We start from the raw sequence: 22196 nt of genomic DNA on the forward strand, positions 1-22196 counted from the left end.
CCCTTTGAAACTACATAGCCCTTTTTCACGTGAAAGTACACCTTTTTTTTTTTTCTTTCTAACTTTTTTGCTGTTGTTTGAGTAACCTCATCTTCCCCCCCTTTCTGTGCAGGCTAATGGTATTAAGATTGGACCCCAGCACCCTACCACCAACTCCACGCTGTCCGGTAGCCAGGGTGGACAACAGGCCGGAGGGGGCTGCTGCTGAAGCCCCAAAACACACCTCCTCCCTCAGCCCCAACCCTTCCTCCTCCTCCTCCTCCTCCTCCATCCATACTCCCCCTCTCCTCACCCAAGTCATCCCTCCCCTGTGTTTCAACAGAACTGGTCAGGCTCACTAACAGTTTGTTAACCTCTGTCTCTCTCTCTTTCTCTCGCTCTCTCTCGCTCTCTCTCTCATGTCCTCCCTAAGTCTCTCACCCATACCCAGGGGTCTAGGGGCTGTGGCCCATCAAGTGAACCATACGTACTCCTCCTCCTAGAGGGACAAAGTCAGCTTAACCAAGGCTAAGGCTTGCCCACCAAATTTCTGAAGGATTCACAATTCTTCTTTTCTTTTCCTTTTGTAAAAGTAAAAAGATTTTAATCTGTTATTTTTATTTGTTTAAAAAAGGATCAAGAGTTGTGCCCTGCTAGAATGCAAAGGGCGGGTGTTAAGATGGTTATATCAACAACGTCGCCATTTAGTGTCTTGCATACAAATGAACATCATACATGATAGTCTATTTCAGTGCTTCAGATGGTACAGGACTGTATCCGTGGCGACGGGGAGCTGACTTTGTCCAGATAGATAGGAGGCGGCTGCACTTAACTGGCTTCATGGGAAAGGAAGCACGTTCTGTGTTGTGCTTATACACACACGGGTGTTTTTAAAGAAAGTGACGCTGCGTGTCGACACAGCATGTTTCCTCACGCCGAGTCATTTATCATCCTGTGTGTTTATAGGGATGATGTGGTTGTGTTAGTCCCAGCAAGTCAGATTTTTTCGGGTGCAGCAGGCATTCAGATCACTCATGTCACTATATGTCAACCAACAAACCAACCTCTGTCCAGAAAACCAACTGTGCATCATGTTACTCTGTGCTTCTTTCTCCTGGATCTTACTTTTTTTTTTTTTTTTTTGGTCAGTAATGGTTGTTTTCTCTCTTTTTCTCTGCTTTGTGTCTTTTTTTTTTGTTGACTGGGAGATGATTTGTATTTAATGAACACTACAAACTGGTCATGGTTTAAAACATAAAAAAAAACAAACAAAAACAAAAAAAAACAAGAAGTGTTTTAAATTGTCTGCGGAGTCTGAATAAAAGACCAAACAGTTGAGTGTGAAATCGGATGGTTGTTGGATTGGACAGAAACAACAGAAAAGAAAATGAGGAGGAAAGGGAAACGCAGAGGGCATGTTGAGAGCAGCCATGGTGAAATGAAGTTAAAGAAAAAAGAGGGAAAAAAAATTAGTTTAAAAATGGAAATTGACTTTTTTTTTAAAAAAAACAACAACAACAAAAGAATCTGTATTTATCTGGCGCATTTCTGTGTATATATGGCTCCTTAGGTTTCTATTGCTGTTTGCTGTTTTGGGTGCTAGCTTGGCATGTTGTGGTCTAGTTATTTCTTCACCAGGCTGGAGGAATACCTGGACTGGACCTTTTTAGAACGGCTCTTGAGCATTTCTTGTAATTCTCCTTTAAACCGAAAGGCACCAAGTTATCCAGTTAGATTGCGTTTCGCGTTGCCCTTCGATTTAAACAAGAAATATGAACGATAACCGGCTGTTTTTATGGCAGTTGAAGGACTAACGCAGAGGCTTTGAAAGTCCCTGGTGAAGAACGGACTCTAATTGAAAATGTCAAGATGTCTCCCTTTTAAGAGTTCCACCATGAACTAGCTGACAGGTGTATACTGTAACTGTTTAGCGCTTGATCGATAAACTGCCGCAGTGTTTCTTGCTTCAAGACCCCGCTGTAATAAACACCATTTTACCGTTATGATCATATTTTACTACTTTAATTACTTATCATTTGTCCTCCCATTCTCCTTTCCCTCTCCATCCCCTTCTCCTCTCTCTCTTGCTCTCTCTCAGACTGTGTGGTAATGTTAGCTCTATATTTCTGCATCCATTTTTAATGCCAAATTACTGTTTACCTGTGTTTTGCTCAAAAAAAAGAAAAGAAAAGAAATCACCCGAGCCCCTGCAATCTGACCGGAGATCAGCTGTCTGCCTTAACCCCGCCTCTTGAGAGATTTGGACAGCCACTAAAATGACTTCGAACTGACCCAGAAACTGCAAATAGGCAGTCCACTACTAACTACTAGATGATGCTATTCTTATACATGCAGATATGCACAAGCAAGCATCATAGTTAGACTTCAGCCACCAGACATAGAGCATCATGGCATTGGAACTGCATACAGAACCCACTTGTATCATATTTAATGTTCATTTTTACTTTGTTGGATATCAAGCTACCATTTCTCCCATCCTCTCCATGCACACACACACACACACACACACTCCCAGACCGCATATATGCATGCGTACATCGACAGTGCATACATGCGTCTTAGCTAATCCAGCTGTGTTTTCCCTCCAAGCTAGTTGTATTCCTGTAGAGAGTTTTGGAGTTTCACAGCCGTGTCAATGACTCTGTTCCAAGGCCCGCCGCTTTCCTCAGCAGTGCATTCTTTTTTCTTTTGTTTCTAGATATAATCTGACAATTAATCTTATTCTGATTATGATTATTATTGGTAAAACCTGTAGTGTGCGCGTATGTGTGTGTGTGTGCGTGCGTGTGTGTGCGTGTGTGTGTGTGTGTGTGTGGACCCAGAGGGGTTACGGGGGGAGGAACAAGCCAAACCTGAAGCATCTATCTATCTATATCTATGGATTGACCTGTCTATCTTACATATGTGACCCCCCCCCCCCCTCCACCCTCTCTCTCTCTCTCTCTCTCTCTCTCTCTCTCTCTCCCCTCCTCTTCCTCCTCCTCCTCCCCCTCCTCAACGTTATTTGCTGTGTTTGTTCTTTGGAAAAAATAAAACTTTAAAAAAAAGAAAAATTGAAAATGCTATCACAATAAACTATAATAAAACATTCTAAACTCTTCTAAATGTCATTTTGATGGTTGTGGAGATGGGGGAAAAAATATGTAGTGTTTGAAACAAAAAAACAAACAAAACAGAAGAACACCTGCGTTTTGTATTTTCTCGCCTCATTTTGGGATTCTTTTGGCCCAGGTCTTTTTTGACATCAGGCCTGTGGCGTTGGACTTGCCCTGTGCTTACTGTTCAGTGTATGAATGACTCAATTATATTATAATGGATCCACATGCTGTTTTATTGTATCTGATTTATCCATTAGAAAGAGCAGCGAGGGACTTCTGCACTCTTGGATCCATGCCATTCGACCTTCCCAGGCATGGAAATTGTATTCCCCGGTGAAGGTCAGCCAGACAGAGCGTGCTTAATGAATGAAACATTTTTTACCCTATAAGTAGCCAGGGAAGGTTACCTGAGCACATATGCCTGCTCTTTTTAGCATCGCCTTGATTTAAATCCTTCCACTTCAAAGAATACAACAAGATTTGGGGAGACTCATCGTTCAACTGAGAAAATTAACACCAAAATGACCCATGTGTCCCTGGTGCATGATGAGCTGTGGTGCTCCATGCTAACACTTCAGCATTCACCACAGTGAGCATGCTGTCTAATGTAAGCCCTCACTCACTGAGCATAGTGTATGTAAAATTGTAACAATTTTAGGTATCGTGAGTGTGCCGTTACTGGACACCTTTATGCAACAACTCGTTTGAGAAGGAGAAGCTGCGCACAGCTCGAACATTTGAAATAATGAATCAGCGCTCATGGACAGGAGCGTCTTTGCCGTCTCAGTGGGCAACAGCAAAACAACAGGTTCACGAAATCCAGGAAAAAAACCCTGGAAAATCCATTGAAATACATGACATTTCTTCACAAGGTGTTTTTAAGTGGGTGGAGACATCTTGGTGGGTCACATGACGCCACCATCAGCTGGCATCTTGCATCGTTTAAAAACCCTATATTCTATTTATGTCAGGCTAATTGCCGTTATTTTGCGCCAACAACAACAGGCACTTCTGGGTAGGAAACAGTGAGGTCGGCAGATTTTGCTTATTTTGGTTTTTATTTGTATCTATCAAAAGATACAGCTATAAATAAGATGGTCTGAAAAATCGGACCTTTCCGATTGGCTTATTTTATGTTTCTGTATTGCTTAGCTAGCGTTTTAGATAAGCCAAAAGCTACACAACAGCGCCATCTCGTCTAGGCGAACTGCACCTTTGGTGTCAGTAATTTAAGGAGCAAGTTTGCTCTTCTCAGATTGAAATCCAACCCCGTCTCCACTCTTAACCGTTATCCGACACCGCCAAACACAACAAGATTTCTCCATTTTCTGCGGAGCTAAAAGCACGTCTCAGTTGTTACTTGTTCTTTTTCCCTGTTTGCTCTGCACCGCTGAACGTGTTGCCGCGTGATGCAGAGGTCTTCTACCCAGAAGCTCCTGGAAACAAACACTGCTCTTCAGTCTATACCATGAGGATCAGTACTCAGTATGAGTGTCTTGCTGTTTAGAAGCAGGACACTCATTTTTGGGATGAGCTGCATTTTGCTTTTGTCTACATCCAGCTAATGTCTTCACTTTGACATCAACACTCTAGCTATTTCTGATGCAGCATCCATCTAGTGTAAAATAAATTCAAACGATGGACCTACTGTCTGTCCTGGGCAACTTCCTGTACAGTGCTGGAGTTTACGTGACGACACTGAAGGCAACACGTAGGCTATTTCAGGTGGTAAATGTAACCTAGTGATGGAGAACAGGCAAAATCTCGGGCTCGGGTCGGGCTCAGACACAATAATATGCAGCCCGACAGTAGAGTTTGAGAGAAGTCACAAGGCCGTACTCTACATTTTGAACATGACAACATCAGCAGTGTGAAGTCTTTGAAAACACTTGCCGTCTAGCCGTGCCTTTCCAGTTTACCTGTCAGTGAAGCTGTGTTCAGCTGCAGATGAGAAGCGCTGCTCCTCCACATTTTGACCTCAGCTAAGTGGGCAGTCACTTAACAATCACAATCATGACTGCATGGAAAAATCATGGTTGGTTCCCTGTTTTCCATTTTTAGGAGAGAGTTTGTCATGTCTGTGATCACAGTAATAACATGCTGTCATCACTCAGAGACCCTTTTATGAAATATCACTGTACACGGGCCACTGGAAATATTCGACAGCCTTGTCCCCAAGCTGATCCGCCAGCTACATGTGGAAAAAGGTGACTTTTGACGTTTCTACAGGATACTAAAAACATTTAAAGGGACATGTCTATGGATATTCTCATTTATCCAACTGATGAAGCCCCTTGGATAAGAGGCGAAACGTCTTCCTAAGACAAATACAAGTCCAGTTGCCTACGATTCATTTTTGCCCAAAGAGATTTAAAGGGACAGTTTGCCAAATTTCGGTTTTTGTGGCATCACTGTTAATAATGATAACACAAGAAAAGTATCATGAATCCTGTCACAAAAAAGAGAAACTGTTAAGTAAATAAATACAAACCAAAATGGCCTAGAAATTAGCAAACGGAAAGAGTGAAACATTACAAGAAGATGGCCAGAAAATCTAAAATAATAAATAAATAAATAAATCCAAAGAAAATTTTAAGTTAATTTTGTTGAAAGGGTGAAATAAAAGGTTACAAAATGAAAGTCCACTCACGGGCCCCTGGGTTTCAAGTTCTGCAGCTGAAAGGAGTCAGGTTGACATGCTACTGTAAGTCCTCTCTTAATCAACTTACAAAATGCCATGAAAAGCGTCAGTCCACACCAGCAGGATATTAGATAAAGTGGAGACTTTAGGGCAGGGATACTCAAGTAGTTCAGGCAGTTTTGGAACCTGAAAGGGGGCCAGGGGCCGCTGGATAAACCAAGTTTTTATTGACTTTCTTTTCTAAATGTGCATATCCCAATCATTTGTCACTACTACTGTCCCAGGCTCAAAGATTTAAAGGGAAACCTGGGATCACACATAACCTTTGGGATCTGATCCACATGCGGGCTGCAGGACGAGGCAGAGTGTGCTCCTGGCTTCGACCTCTGCTACACATCCACCTGTGTGGCTGGGTGTTTGAGGCTTTACAGAGAAACCAGACTCAGCATGAGGGCAGGAGGCTGAGAGTGGTTTTCACCATTCCTCCAGGTCTGGATCAGATGTTTCCCAGCAGCAGCGCAGCTCAAATGGTGAGCTGTGGCGACACATGGTGCGGCTGCCACGTGCTGCACATCTGACTGAGTACAGGTCTGCCTCCAGGGAAACTCCAGCGCTACCACACAGTCGACAGGGGAATCCACCCAGCCGCCACACTCAGCCTTACACGCTGGCAAGTGTGCTACATGTGCACCTATGACCTTGTGAGGCAGGGTCCTTGGCTTAGAGGGTGTTAAAGGAATAGTTCACCCATCTTGAAAACTTTCATGTTGTTGCTGATTCATATACAAATAACAACCTTAATCCTCCATCGTCAATCCAAAATCAGTACATAAACAAAGTTTGAACAGCCTGAAAAGTTGTCTTGTCTTTTCAGTTGGCTTTCCCATGTTCATTAGCTTCTTACACAGGTTTGCATAGATCAGCTGTAGTAGTTTAAAAAAAAAAAAAAAAAAAAAAGTGTTAGAGTAGTAGACCTGTTTTCTTGTGGGGAGAAAATGACACTTGTAAAGTGATGCTACACCTTCTTTGAGTGGATTAAAGTGGTTGTTTTTAAGAATGTTGAAATAAAAGATGGATCTTAGCCAATCACTATTTGTCATGTGAGACAACAGTTCTAACTTCAGATGAATGATAAATACTTTCCTTGTATGGGTTATATCACACAATCATTTATGATTATGAAAGCTTTTTGAAACCCACTGAGTGAAAAAAAAAAAAAAGAAAAAGCATTGTGCATCATCGAAAGAGAAGGATGCTTTCTGTGGTTTGTGTAAAAAGTGACATACTGGAGACAGAAAAGCTGCTTGAGGTTCACAGGGAAACTGATGCCGGCGTCTTTAGCCACCAGTATTTTTCCATTGCAGCTCATTAGTCTTTGCACACAAACAAGTGGATTAAAAACGTTAAAAAAAAAAAAAAAAAAAAAAAAAAAAAAGAGCTGGTAGCAGGGGGAAAAAAAAATCTGTAATTTATCATTACGATTAAACAAAAGGTGACCAGGTGTAAAAAGGTGCAAAGAGAGAGAAAAAAAAAAAAGCAAAGGAAGTGCAGATGTGTTAACACTAAATTTGTCACAACCTCCGTGTTCTTTTCAACTGAGCTCGATTATTTTTATCCCACACATCTATTTATACTCCCAGACCCTGTGCACAAACTCCTTTTCTGGTGTTTCTCAGCAGTACTTTTCTGCTTTTTCATTTGTTTCTGGAAATGATGCTGAGCGTATCAGTGTTTTCTTTTTCTTCGTCCCTTCTTCATGTGGTGACGCACAGTTTTAGAGAGGGTGGCGACACGACGCCTGACCTTTTGACCTCCACGTCTGGCCTTAAACAAAGAGTTTCTTTCATTGGCAACAGGTTTCATCATACAGTTTTACAGACTTGTTTGTATAAAGCACCCTCAAGCATTTGTTACCGGTCTGCAGTTTCAACTGATATGGGTTTTTTATTGAGGTTAGAGTGCGCATCGGGCCGCATGTATGTGTCTGAGCCCGAGCCGAGCCGAGCCGAACCCGACAGGCGGTGTGTCAGCGTGTCTGAGCCCGACCCGAGCCCCAGGTTTTGCCTGTCCTCCATCATTAGGATACATTTACAGCCTGAAATAACCTATGTGTTGCCTTCAGCATCATCATGTAAACTCCAGCACTGTACAGGAAGTTGCCCAGAACAGACAGCAGGTCCATCATTTTTATTTATTTTACACTAGAGTTTCACTAAAATAACGCTGACCTGACCAAACCTGAACATAATTTCCAAATTTTTGTTCAAACCCGGCCTGACCCGACAGCTCCTGCCAGGCTCGGGTCGGGTATCCACACTCTAACTGAGGCTTCTGATATTGTGCAGGCCCCTCATGTTTAAATACTGCCTTTAAATGCAAAATTCACTTATGAAAACTTAAGTTGATGAATAAAATTTGTAAAGATGATCAAATGTAACGTCAGGTTCTCCAGACTGTTGTCTGATCAGGGAGGAGCCTCCATCATATGGGTGACATCAGTGACCTATATCTCATATTTAAAGGACCGTACCACTGATTCAGAATCAGTAATGCTTTATTGATGCCTGAGGGGAAACTGGGTCAGTTGCAGTTGCTCAACTTCTCAAAAGAAGAGTATATTATAAGCATAAATAAAATTATAAGAAAGAAAAAAGTATGTGCATTATGTATAAATATGTGCATAAGTCCTACTTGTGCATTAATTCTAATTGTAAAAAAGCATGTGCATCATGTGCAATATAATAATAATAATCAACTTTATTTATATAGCACTTTTCAAAAAACACGTTTACAAAGTGCTTCACATACATAAAAACTCAATTTGTTTACACATCACAATCAAAACAAACCAATAAAAAATTGGGACAATGTAAATATAATACAAATGTAAACAAAACCCATAAAAGCATGGGTCAAAAGAACTCAGTTAAAAGCCAGCCTATAAAAATGAGTTTTTAAAAGAAGACACTGAGGTGGCCTGTCTAATTCCTGATGGCAGTGCATTCCACAGTTGCAAGGCCATTCAGTGATTTAATATCAAGCAATAATATTTTAAAATCAATTCTGAACACCACAGGTCACCAGTGCAATGAGGCCAGAACAGGAGAGATGTGCTCATACTTCCAGCTCTTTGTGAGAACCCTCGCCGCGGCGTTTTGGACAAGTTGAAGACAGTTGATGGATTTCTGTGGCAGTCCGGAAAATAATGAGTTATAGTAATCAAGATGGCTGGAAACAAAAGCATGAATTAGAGTTTGAGCATCACTGAGTGAGAGAAATGATCTGATTTTGGCTCTGTTCCTAATTTGACTGATGGCGGTCTTAGTGATATTGCTAAAATGTTTAGAAAAACTCAAATCTGAGTCAAAGACTACTCCTGGCTCCCTGTCTCATGTGTACACTGTACACCCAGAGAAGCCAAGGTCTGGGTTACAGAATCCCTGTGTGTTTTGGGTCCAAACACCATTACTTCTGTTTTAGCATTATTTAGCATTAAAAAATTGCTAGACGTCCAGGCCCTAATGTCTGCAAGAGAATAAGTATAATAATAATAATGATATGAATAAATATGTGCATGGATCCTACACAATTCTGCATGTTTAGCATAATATCTACGAAATGTGTAAACCTCACATTTTCGCTAATCTTTTCCCAAAGCGAGCAGACATATTTTAGAACTCCGATATAATTTTTCTCTTATCTGGCCATTGTTTTCCATTGATTCCACTACCATAGGAAAATGAACTTTCAGAGTCTTTCTTCACACCATTATTCCATCACTTTAATAAAGTCATCCACATTAGTTTTCCAAAAAAACAGCAGCTCTGTTGTGCTTTGATGACTTGAGACTGGGTGGAATGAAACGGTCTCTCTTGTCGGGGAAAATAGAGCCGTTTGCTTCCCACAGCCAATTATCAGTTCTGTGGTTCATGAATGTTGATGACTTTGTTAGCTGCAGAAGCCACGGCAGCTGTTAAGTGCAAATCACAACAACAAACAGGAAAGCACAGCAACAAATCACAAAACACAATGTTGTTGTGATTTGCACTTCACGGCCACGGCCACTTGGGGCCGGTTTGTACGTGGGGGGGAAGAACACCTCCTCAGTCATCACCCTGAGCACCGGCTCCCCACGCGGTTGCGTCCTGAGTCCACTGCTCTTCACTCTTATGACCCATGACTGTGTCGCCAGGTCCACCACCAATCATATCATTAAATATGCTGATGATACGACAGTGGTGGGCCTCATCCAGAGCGACTCCTCCTCCTCCTGAATGTCGACAAAACAAAGGAGATCATCGTCGACTTCAGGAAGAAGAAGTCGTGTCACACTCCGCTGCATATTAACAACTCAGCAGTGGAGGTGGTGGAGAACACGACGTTCTTGGGAGTGCACATGACAGACACTTTAACCTGGACAAAAAAACACGGGATCTCTGGTAAAGAACACACAGCAGCGGTTGCACTTCCTCCGCAGGATGAGAAGATCACACCTCCCCCCTCCCACCCTCTCCACCTTTTACAGGAGCACTATTGAGTCCATAATCGCACACTGCATCTCTGTGTGGCGCGGACGCCGCACAGCTGCGGACTGGAAGTGCCTTCAGAGAGTTGTGAGAACAGCGGAGAAAATGATTGGGACTTCTCCATCCAGGACATTGGACACAAACGCCGTCTGACAAGAGCCAATAACATCATCAGAGACTCCACACATCCACACCACGAGCTGTTCTCACTGCTCAACTCTGGCAGGAGGGTTCGCAGTGTGAGGAGCAGAACAGCCAGATTCTGCAACAGTTTCATCCCCCAGGCCATATGACGACTGAACTCTCAAAAATGAACTCCAAACACCAGATAGGCAAATGAAATGACAAAAAAACTGCTGCCAGAACTATTTTATTACTTTTAACCTATTTATATATATTTATTGCAGATCTGTTTTAATTGTATGCACAGAAAGCACTTTTTACGGTTGATAATTGTATTTTTTTTAACTGTTTTTGAGAGTCAAATGCAACGAAATTTCATTCCAGTGCACTGTTTTTATGCATGTGTCCTTGAATGAGAATAGTTATCTATCTATCTATCTATCTAAGAAGAGCACGATAAGGAGGGTGATTCAACCAAAAATTCAAAATTGGAGATTGAGGGATGTTGTGAAATCTTTAGTACCCTCAACTGATTTGCGAAATGTTTTGGTGCAGTGTAAAATGTTGGGAAATTGTACTAAATGGATTAAACATTCAAAATCACTGGTGTGGTCCCTCTCAGCACCGTGGAGCTGGACTTCCCAGAAGCCCCCATGAAGTTACAGTACGCTCATTAAAACAGCGAAAAGGTCAGCGCAATGGGAAATATTGCCTCAGGTTTTCAGTCAACAACAATGGTCAAATGTTTGAGCCGCAGCGGGCCACATTATCAGCTCCATGCACTGTGACCTAGTTCACAGTGGAAAACTTTTAGCACTGCTCACAGTGATGTATGGGCTTGTATAGGTTTCATCCAGCAGGCGCCGATTTAAAATGCTTGTAAACAAACAGCAACATTGATCCGATTCGTTCTGAACACTTTGGGGATAACAACCGAAAACCACACTGAAATTAACTTTTTTTTTTTTCGCTTTGCATTTGATGTTAGGCAGACTGATGGATGCGTTTCATATCATAGACTCTTAAAAAAAAATTACATTTATAAGCTCAGGTTCAATGTGAACATGACATGTTCAAAGATGACATGAGGATTCAAATCTGTGGTCAACCTGCTCATGAAGACACAGATAGATTTCTAACAGAAGTGATGAAGAAACATGCTCTCCATTAAAAAAAAAAAAAAAAATCTCCCACATTGTTACTAAGATATTTCAGAGAATAGATGATGGAGAAGATGTTTAAAGAAACCAGAGACAGGCAAGAACGCAGACAGGACTGCTGTCTTTCAAACGCTGAATCTGAGACTGAGAAACGTTGATATTAATCATAGCTCATGTGGGATAAAATGAGAAGGTGAGACACAAAATGAAAATGCATGCATTTCACATACACTTGAGACTAGAAACATCAAGGGCTGATCTAGAGAACCGTTCATGGGGGGCTAAAAGGTGGCATGGAGATTTTACATGGTGGCAGATAGACAGATAGAAATCATCATCACTTATGCGAATGCGCAAACAGCATAAACCATTTGAATACAGATACCAGCTTGACTCAGCTCTGGTTAATCTAATTTCTTCAGAGTGTAAAAGCCAAATCAGTCAAATCAGTGATCGTTCTATCACGGTTGAAATCACTCTGAAAAATGAAAGGAATGATACCTGCCGCTTTCCCATCTTATGCCACATTCACCTGCACTCGGACTGCGGATTTTCAGTGTTGTAAATTTCTGACAAACAACATTTACGTTTTTTTTCCCCATTAGATCACCCAAATTGGGGTGGCAAATGGGGTGGCAAGGCCTATTTTTTGGGTGGCAGCTGCAAGCCCATGCCACCCTGGTAGATCCGCCCCTGAGAAACATGCGAGATGCATGAGAGAATTGGAGCAGCTTATATCAGGGATGTCACTTAGATACTTCCGGGTCATTTCTCTCAGTTAGGAACAAAAATGTGTTTCCAAGCTACAAGTGTGAACTCCTCTCTCTCTCGCAGCTGTATGCGATGAGTGAGTGTGAGGATAGATAAAGGGATTAGACCATGGTGAGAGAAAAAGTTTATTCCTGAGAGGAAGATGCAGTGTGTGTGCGTGTCTTTAAAAGCATCTCTCCCGAGGGCCGGGTTGTTATATGATAAGCAAATGACTTGCCCTATCAGACACATCCGGGTTGCTGCTGTTGCCTCATATCTCTGCAAAGTGCAGCTTTGAAGGAAACACCTGGTGAGCCTCCTTCCTCTGTGTTCATGAACTGAGTCAAAACCCTTCCTGGATCAATTCTCCGGTGTAGGACAATCTCCACCAATCGTAATATCAATCAAAATGAGGCTCACCTGTGCAGCAGGTGTAACCACAAGCCCTCCGGCGATGTCAGACTGGCTTTGAATGTAAAGAATTGGTTTATCTGGTAAAATGGGAGTAACAACTAATTACAGACAGCTGGCACAACCAAATCCAGGCCCTTGCAAGCTGAATAAACATGGACAACACGGTGAAAAATATGATTTCATTACCAAGGTTGGAACCGAAATAACAAAGGAATATAAAATCTAATAAGTGAAACCAAACCGTTGTCACATTAAGAACAACTGCTCGTAGTCACCCTCCTGTCTGCTCATATCTATCCACATGAGATCTCATTAATACTGCTGTACAAAAATTATTGTTAGATTTCTGCAAGTTAGGTACAACATGTACGACTTACAAATCTACTACTGTACATGAAAACATACATGTTGAATGAAAAACATCTCGGCAAAAACGTCTCTGATTTCTTGAAAGTCAGACGTGTGTTATCGTTCATATTCTGATTATGATGGTTATACGGCTTGAGAAACACAAAACTCAGTAAACACCTTCAAATGTGAACTTTGTTTCTGCCACTAGGAGCTGTGGGACGACATTATCTCCTTTCCTTTGGTGAAGGTAATAAGGATCCTCTGCTAAAGGAGATAGGAAAGGAAGCACTGAAGCGCGTCTCTGTAATATTTGGAGAATTGGAGCAGCTTATATCACGGATGTCACTTAGATACTTCCGGGTCATTTCTCTCAGTTGGGAACCTTCCTGAGCAAAAAGACAATTTGAGCGCAGCACCTGACCAACCTGCCGCACACATGAGACTCCCTGTGATAGCAGGGATGACGATACAGCACTTTCTTTTTCAGGAAGACTTTTTGAAATGACTGGGCTCACTGGTGGACGGCTTTAATGCTGTGTTGAGACGTCCTGGGAAGTGGGAGGAGCCCCAGGTCCTGTTAGGAAAAGTGACCCTCCCAACAGGACCTCCCACTGGGGAGCTGGGGGATGACTTCTGAACCCTCAGTTTGCACAGGAACAGCATATGACATCAAAGCAAGCTCCTGGCTACAAAACACACAATGTATAATATTTGATTTGATTACTCTATTGTGCTATTTTATTTTGTTCACCAACAATTATTATTATTTTTTTTAATCTGACCAAAAAAAGCAGGGTAATGCTTTGGGCTATAGCGAGCAATGAAGACACTAAAAATTAGACACTAAAAAATGAGCACAATAAATTGTGATTGTTCGTGGGTAGCCATGTTTGTTGCTTTGTTTTCTCATTTGTTTTTCGATCTGTAGCTCTTGCCTAGTCATAAAATGCTTGTAGAGCAAGACGTTTCTGTGGGGATCTGGGATCTGCCAGCAAAATCTCTGCTGAATCTGTGTCGATGTCGACGGCTTTTGAGCAGCATCCAAAGTAGAGATCAGATTGCGACTTGAAAGCTGACCACCTTTTCAGTCAGGCTTGAAGACGTGGTCAAGCTGGGTGTCCCGAGTCCTGACAAATATCTGTAAAACACTCTCTTTTTTTCAGAATTCACTATCAAATTCCTCAGGTTTTTTGCTGTTCACAACCTCAATTCAAAACAACATACACATGTTATATACCAAAAATGATCCGCTGAATCTAATAGTATGGGTTTCCATGCAGCTTCTCCTTCACACTGTGATAAAGAGCAGTATCTTGCTTGCTGCTTGGCTTTTTGCTTGTGCAGACCCGTGATTTGGGGGTCACTTACAGTCAGGGTGCACTTGTCCAGAAATACCAAATACCAGGTAAACTCCAGGCTCCTAATGAGAACAACTAATGAGTGATACACTTTAACACTGAAGGCTTGATCCATACTAACATCAAATGGATAGCCTACCTCAGCTACATGATCTATCTTTGATTCTGCGTCTAGGACATGATTTCATTGCTATTGTTTGCTGCACCGTCACATCATTCTAACACACACACACACACATCACTATGATATTAAAGATGAATAGAGCTTTTACAATTAGTTTAAAGTGCCCTCATGGTATTTTTTTGTTTTGTTTTGTTTATCTTCTATGGTATCTTCTATGATAATTTTTCCTTGAAGACTTAACATCCCTTGTTAATAGTCGATGGTGAGCTTATAGTGACCTTATGGTATTTCATACTATTTTTTTCTCTCATGGTATCATTATAATATTCCTATAATCCTCCTACGGGGACTTAGTGTTTCTGGGGCTCTGGATAGTGAGTTCATAGTGACCTTATTGTGCTTAATGGTATGTCATTCATCCTATATCCAAGGATATTATACCTAGTTTGTAGTATATTTGTAAAAAAAAAAAAAATCATCTCAGATTCATTATAGGATCACTACAGATGTGCTGTCTGTGCTTGTAAAGTGAATAATGGATGGATGCATGGATTACACATGTCTTAACTCAAAACTATAGCAAATGTTAAAACTCATTTTATACAGTGTTATTTTATGTTTATTCCAGGTGTTTTTCTCATGAAAAATCACAATAATATTCCTATAATATTCCTACAGAGAAGTATAATGTGTATGTGGTTCTCGATGGTGGGTTTATATTGGCCTTATTGTACTGCCACCATAAGGACCTTTGTTGTGATAACATTCTTATAATGTTCCTCCAAGGACTTTTTATAGTACTTCACCAGCATCGCATTGAAACTTACAGCCAAATTATTAGCCTTTTTGTAAGACTCATTCAGACAATCCCAGGATCCTCAAAGTTTGAGGCTGTTTCAAGAACAATTTTGAGGTGTGAATCTGAATTGGTTGTTGTGTCATAAACTACACACACACACACAACAATGTATAACAATCCATGACAATCTATGACACATTGGACCTAAATTGTAAATCTAAAATGACCAGAAGACAGGGGATAAAACAGGACACTATTAAATGGAAAAATTACAATACTCAGTGACAATAACATGTATCTATTTATTTCCAAACACAATTATTATATTCACTTTACATTAATAATTTGTCCCAGTATTGACGATCATTTAACATCAGACGTAGAAATCTGCTGATATGGACTAAATGGTTGATATTTGAAGTTATTTATCTGTTGAATGCATTTTCCAAATACATTTTTGCCACATTTTGCTTAAAATTTGCTCTTCGTTTCAATGATAAAAACAAGATATGTTCTTAGTTCATTCAGCTATAAGTCAAAGGCAAAGTTTAATTATTTACACGTCACCAAACTATTCCAAGGTAACGATCACTGGTTTTGAATGGTTCATTAATGTTTTTTCTTTTCCTTTTTTGTATACGGCTTCCAAACGGATTCCTGACATTTTTCGTTTAACCTTAGCGCTCCATTGCATTGGTGGAAAAAAATACATGTCACGAGAATGTACACATTTGGATCCACTTAGTGCCATATACCTTGCTATAGCCTAATTGACGCCCATGTTTTTTTCCATCCCTAAAATGAGGAGAGCGTCACACGGGCACGGCGGGGTCAGTGACCGCGCACGCCGCCTGTTTATCTGTATGAGAGGGCCTCGGGAGCGCGCCCCCCCTGGCCGAGGAAGGTGAGCGAGTGTCTGGAGGGGAGGACTCGGGAGCGCGACCAGCCGAGGGATCGATCGGATTAAACTCGATTTGAGTGAAATTAACACAAAGGAGAGAAGAGCAACGCACACTAGTCGGCGAGGTCGCGGATAGGAGACACGCCGGAGAAACATTTCATGATAAATAAAAACTTGAACTTTTTTCCTGTTTATTTATATTTCAAACGAAAAAAGGACCACGGTGGATTTTTTCAAGCAAGCGGAGATACTAACCCCACTAACGAGGAGTTGATTTGATAAAAAAGCCCCAAAGTGACCGAGCTTGTTGGGTAAGCTAACCAATGCTTTTTTGAATGAGTGTGTTTCAAATTTGATAGATCAGAATTCAGTCAGGGAGTGATTAATTCATTTTCCACGGCAATTTAGAATAAAACCAATTTAGATTCTTTCGGAATAGTAAGTTTTTCCTACTTTTTCCACGCATTGACTCTAAAATAAGCGGTATGAGTTGGACTTTCTGCCTGACGGGGATCTCATTCAGTGATAACTCATTGCAAAGATCTTTTATGGCCGTACAGTATTTTAGCTTATGTTTTATTTTTTTCATTTGAGCAGAAAGAAAGTCATTGAAGGTCCGTGTCGCTGCCATACCGACATGCTAACAATAGCAAGTTTAGCTTTGCCACCCGCTGCATCGCGCACATACACACAACAGTCCCATTAGTTACTTGAAAAGTGGAAAGATTATCTTCCACCGCAACGCGGAGAGACTCTCTTTTTCTAACCCCTTTTCACGGATAACTTGTTGACTATTACAATGTGTAACCATGACTTTATTCAGTTTTAAAGTGTGAGAGTTAGCCTGGTTAGCCGGGGTTAGCTAATTGTGTTGAAGCTTCTAAGAGACACGAGGTGGCTCGAGCGTAGAGGTGAGTCACTGGCCGACTGAATGAGCGGAGCTCGCGGGGGGAGATTCCCAACGGACAATACTTGACGGATATCGTCAGAATATATTGTTTGGGCTCAGTTCAGGACTTTACTGTGTTTGAAAATGAACATTAGTTGTGTTTCCATTGGATAAATGTAGTTTTAGATGGATGGGCACAGTGTAAAGTGTCCGTAGTAGTCGCTGGTGTTATTGGACGGAAGGGACAGAGCAGCGGAGGAGGGGGGGGAGTTGTGTGAGGCCAGGCGGTCATTTCACACAACCGTGTTTCTCACGTTATATCTGTCCCGCTGTATATCACCAAAACCTTGTCTAAACATTTAAACTAGATAGTCACTGCGTATGTTCAGCTTCTGAGTCGGGATGCACTGTTTTGCTGGGATATAAATCGAGATAAGCGATTCGTTCCCTAGTCCGGAACGACGTGCCTAATGCCGCTGATAGGCTAATTAGCAGTGCTAGCCGCTGGAGGTTAGCCCACTGCTAGGACACACAAGTTTAGCTAGCCTAATAGCTAGTTCTCATCCTCATTGTCTGCAGGCGAAGACCACATATTAGCCCCCCGAAGCTAGCTAATAACCTGCCCCGAGTTGCTGCTAGTCGGCGCACAGCGTGTTGGGTAGAAAATGAAGTTTCTGTGTCCGCCGGTTCACTTTTGTCCAAGTTTTTTTTAATTAAAACAAAGTAACGCGACTTTTACCATCTCCGTAGGGCATTTCCGCATTTTAAGTTTTGATATGAGAGCTTGTTTGTGGTGAAATATTGTATCCGGCAGGGGAAGTTTGGTAACGACTTCACTTGTTACTCGGTTCGGACGGGGGATAAAATGTAGCCAAAACACCTGCTGGTTTCCCCGTACTGCTTCTAGTAACAACATTTCTTCACAAAGCACACACGGGGATCATTTCTGTCTTTAATCCATATGCTAATGTGTCTTTTTTTTTATTTTATTTTGCGTTATCTCCCCCTCTCTTTCTCCATTGCGTGTTCTGTAATCGGTCAACTTGCATAATGGTCACCCTGCCGCTCTCACGCAACTTTGGTTGCGCTAAAAAATCTCGTGTTGAAGAAAACTACACAATATTTTCAAAACAGTTTTCCTCGAACACAGATTCACTGCGCACGATTGTTTTATTTGTAAAGACTGACAGCAGCCAGTATAAATGCTGGTTCTGTCTTTCTTTTTCCTCCTCCTGTCTGCTGTATAGCCAAGAGCTGCTCCCCCACCACCTTGTCTGTGAGCCAAGATGGCAGCTAGTCATGTTTAGCGGGCCACAGAGCGAGCGAGAGAGAGAGATAAGAGGCCCCCGACCATACACACACACACACACACACATACACACAACAGATGTTCGGCACTATTGTGGTTTCTCTGTCTCTCTCCGTCTGTCTCTCTCTCTTCTTCTTCTTGTGGTTAGACTTGAGGTACTTTTCCCCCCAATGCCACAAAGCTTCCTTGACGTATTGGAGGGAGGATAGATCTGAACTCAGGTGGAATTTGGCTTCACCTTTGTAATTTCCCTCCCTTTGATTCTCGTTTTCAGTTATTTCTGAAATTCTGCTCTAATGCTTAGAGCCAGTGATGTTATGAAAAGCCACAACCAGACATGGTAGTGTTGGTTTTAATTTTCCAGTAAGGAGGAGAGCCCTTTTTTTAAGTTCAAGCTCAAGTGTGTTTTGGAGGAAGTTGAAATTGTTGCTGGTGACCTTGGAGGTGCTTGTTTCAAATTAGACCTGTAGATCTGGAGGTCACCAAACTCAAAGTCATGACACACAAGTTATATTCACAGTCAGAGCCGATGCATATCAGAGATGGACTGGCACCCGAGGCACAATTAAAGATACATTTTGAGACTGTGGGAATCAAAGTGTCTTGAAGTTTGACTTTATGTTGATTATTTTTGTTGTTTGTTTTTTTATTTATTGCAGAATGTATTATATAGTGCCTCAAGTTATTGTCCTTGGAATTTCTTCGGTCTCCCATCTGACTGCCTAAAGCAAAATCTGGTAGCCCTATTTTTCACCACATAGTACGGTATCCTCAAGTTAAGCTCTATCCTGTTTTTTTTTCCTTCACATATGACTTTCTACTTGGCTCCCAACTAATGTAACCTTGCTTAAACTGATTTTATAACATTTTTATCACTAGTTTTCCCACTTCCAGTGATGTCACCAGCAGAGTTTCACTAACAGTCAGGGAAAACTGTGCATGCTCCATAGATGCTGTGTAGCTTTTCAAAGACATCACCTTACCCTCATTATGGTTAACATGGTGGGTGCACATATAATAAACCCTAAAAACCACACACTATTTTAACAAATACCAGTGGATTTTAATTTGACTGGCAGATATGTTTCCAGGGTCATATCCATGCAGTGATGACTTTTTTCCTTCACTTGAACCTGCACATCTCCCAGCTGACAAACAATTATAGGTTAGAAATAATTGTTGTATGTCAATTATATTGTGCTTGTTTATTCAGCCACTTTGGTAATAAAATAAAGCAGGCAACATATGTGAATGGGTGTCTTTCCATTTTTCATGGTTTGAATAAATGCGTCCCTTGCATTTTGACCTATGAATCATTTGCTAATTTGGTTTTGGTTAACTGGAAATTTGACTTGCTCTGAATTTGGGGATGTCTGATTTTTCTATTAGACTTTTATATTGGCTCTGTGTGTGTGTATCATCACATGTGCTCAGGATAGTACAGAGCAAGAAGGCTGAACTTTTAATCTGAAGGAAAGAGGGCCAGATGAGGGGAGGACAAAGGCAAAACAGATGTGTGTGTGCGTGCACACGCGTGCGCTTTTGAAGACAGTAGTGCTCCTGTGGCCTTGCAGAGAGCACTGTGGCCTGTGCTGGACAACACAGTTGTTATTGTCTCACTGCTGGTGAAAATCACCATTGTTAACATCTCTCCTGCTCTGTCTTTCTCAGCCTGTCCCATCTCAGTTTATTCTCCTCATGTGTCCCCATCTGTCTTTTACTTATCTTTATGTGGATATATAAACACAAAGTTTATCCAGGCTTTGGGTTTCATAAAGAAGAGCTTTTTGCTGTTGCTAATTATCTTGTTAGGTGTGCAGTTCTTATGGGCTAAATCATCTCACCACCGTTCAGGCTTGGGTTTTGGGAGTGTTTATTCTATATTTTAGCTGAGTGGAACTCCACGTTGTCAGTTTGATGACGCTGCTGTTGAAATTTTGTTTGGAAATGACTCTTCTCTCTAACTCTTTTCTGATTGGTTAGCCACCCTGACTTGTAGCGACAGTGTTAATCCTGTCTCATCCCCAGCCTCTGACCCTGACACACACGCACCACCACCACCACCACCACCAAGGCATGCCCCTCCATGTCACTCGTTGCTGCAGGCCAGTTTGCAGCACGCTACTCATAACCAAGCTGTAATAACCTGAAATAATCTCTCATCTCTCTTGGATGCTTTTCAGTAAACACCTTTGGCAATTAATGCCTAAAGTTTTAGACTGAAGTCTTGACTCAGTGAAACTAAATAGAAAGTTGTATGGTTGCTTCTGTGGACTGTTGGTGTCCTCGGGAAAAAGGTAGGAGAGGATGTTTGAGACATGTTATGACTGTACACATACATGACTGTATCACAATAAGACAGTATTATGTACTGCAATTACCAAATTACTAGGGGATGCTATATTTTATCAGGAGTTTGTGCTATTTACTGTAAGTGCTGTGTATAAAGTAAAGGCTGATATGTTCTTGCCGTGCTGTAGTAATGTTGTTTATGAAAACATTTGTAGTTCTGTGTTGGTCTGTGAGTCTGTGTAGCCCACTGACACACTAGACAACAGTGCACAGTTTTTAATTCTTTGATATCAAAGTGGAGATAAAAACACAGTGGAAGAAGTGCAGAGTGCTACAGTTGCTGTGGTCTTGAGTTGCCTTGTGGGCAGGTATGTTTTTGGAAAGGTGCAGGTAAGCTTCAGCGGCGGTTTCTGTGGGCCAAGCAGGAAGCACAGACGCATATGGTGTAGCTGTGATAGCACTTTGATAAGTTGCACATGGCAGGGAATCTTTAATTTTAAACTAGTTGGGTTGTAGTTCACTTTGTGGCTTTTTCTTTCCTGTGGGCAGATTGATAAAGAAAAAGCCAACCTTTTCACTTTTCAACAGTATGATGACCAACCTGTTGGTCATCATATTGTATCAAACATTGTATCAAACATTAAACTCTCGTGTTTTTTTCTTGAGGTGCTTAAACCAAAGTCTACACATTCAAATTTATCACTACTTTAGCCAAAAAGTAGCAGTACTCAGTATTTTGCAGCCATGCAATGAGTGACTAGATATATTAAAATTGTTGTGAATCATGTGTGGTTCGCCCCCTCAGTAATGTCCCTTCAGCTTCTTACCTTTGGTTGTGTCCTTGGGTTTAACAAGTTGGTGCTGGAAAGTTGTCTTACATTACCAAATCAGATCTGGATTCCTGTCACTTAATGCCTGCGTGGATTTACGTGGATTTTAATAGCCAATGAATAATTAGGATAACAACCCAGTAAAATAAAAATGTCTCATGTCACCAACCCCAAACTAAAGCGAAGACCATGTTCCCAATGGAATCTTGTGTGTTATGAAAGGGGTGGCATAAGTTATTGATCATCTATAGGTAGCTACTTAAAACTGTCTTTGGTTGGAACAATAAGGCCTGTGTCTGTCCTGTAAATGACTGCCCAATCTGGAAGTGGCATGAAAAAGTTTGTTTGTTGCGTTTTAACTGTGGTCGATGCTAACTTGTCTGCGCGCGATACAGCTTAGAAAGTTTGAGGATTTATTCAAGCAAAAGTTTAATTTTGATTCGATAGTCCAGTATGTGTAAATCTATAAAACCAGTCCATATAAAGGATTCCTTGGAAGTTTTTTGGACGGAATCAGTTGGGAATAACAAAGTATTCTGCATGTGAGCATAGCTGTGGACGGGAAATATTTGGGTTAGACAGGCAGTATTCTGTCTTTAAATTTCATGATTTTCATCAGAAAATGATGTGT

The 22196-nt window shown here is 41.3% G+C and overlaps 2 protein-coding genes across 2 annotated transcripts in view; both read left to right on the top strand.

Annotated features, from left to right (window-relative positions):
* Positions 1–1847, top strand: part of rab2a (RAB2A, member RAS oncogene family) — a 28712-nt gene extending 26865 nt beyond the window's left edge. Inside the window, exon 8 of the mRNA XM_030074239.1 lies at positions 113–1847. Coding sequence (XP_029930099.1) covers positions 113–208 — 96 coding nt within the window. The 3' untranslated portion in view covers positions 209–1847. The remainder of the gene's footprint in view (positions 1–112) is intronic.
* A 14400-nt stretch (positions 1848–16247) lies between these two features.
* chd7 (chromodomain helicase DNA binding protein 7) overlaps positions 16248–22196 on the top strand; it is a 93242-nt gene continuing 87293 nt past the window's right edge. Inside the window, exon 1 of the mRNA XM_030073930.1 lies at positions 16248–16556. The gene's annotated coding sequence lies outside the window, so the exon portion shown is untranslated. The remainder of the gene's footprint in view (positions 16557–22196) is intronic.

Source organism: Myripristis murdjan, chromosome 17 (assembly GCF_902150065.1).
Source record: "Myripristis murdjan chromosome 17, fMyrMur1.1, whole genome shotgun sequence".
NCBI classification, from domain to species: domain Eukaryota; kingdom Metazoa; phylum Chordata; class Actinopteri; order Holocentriformes; family Holocentridae; genus Myripristis; species Myripristis murdjan.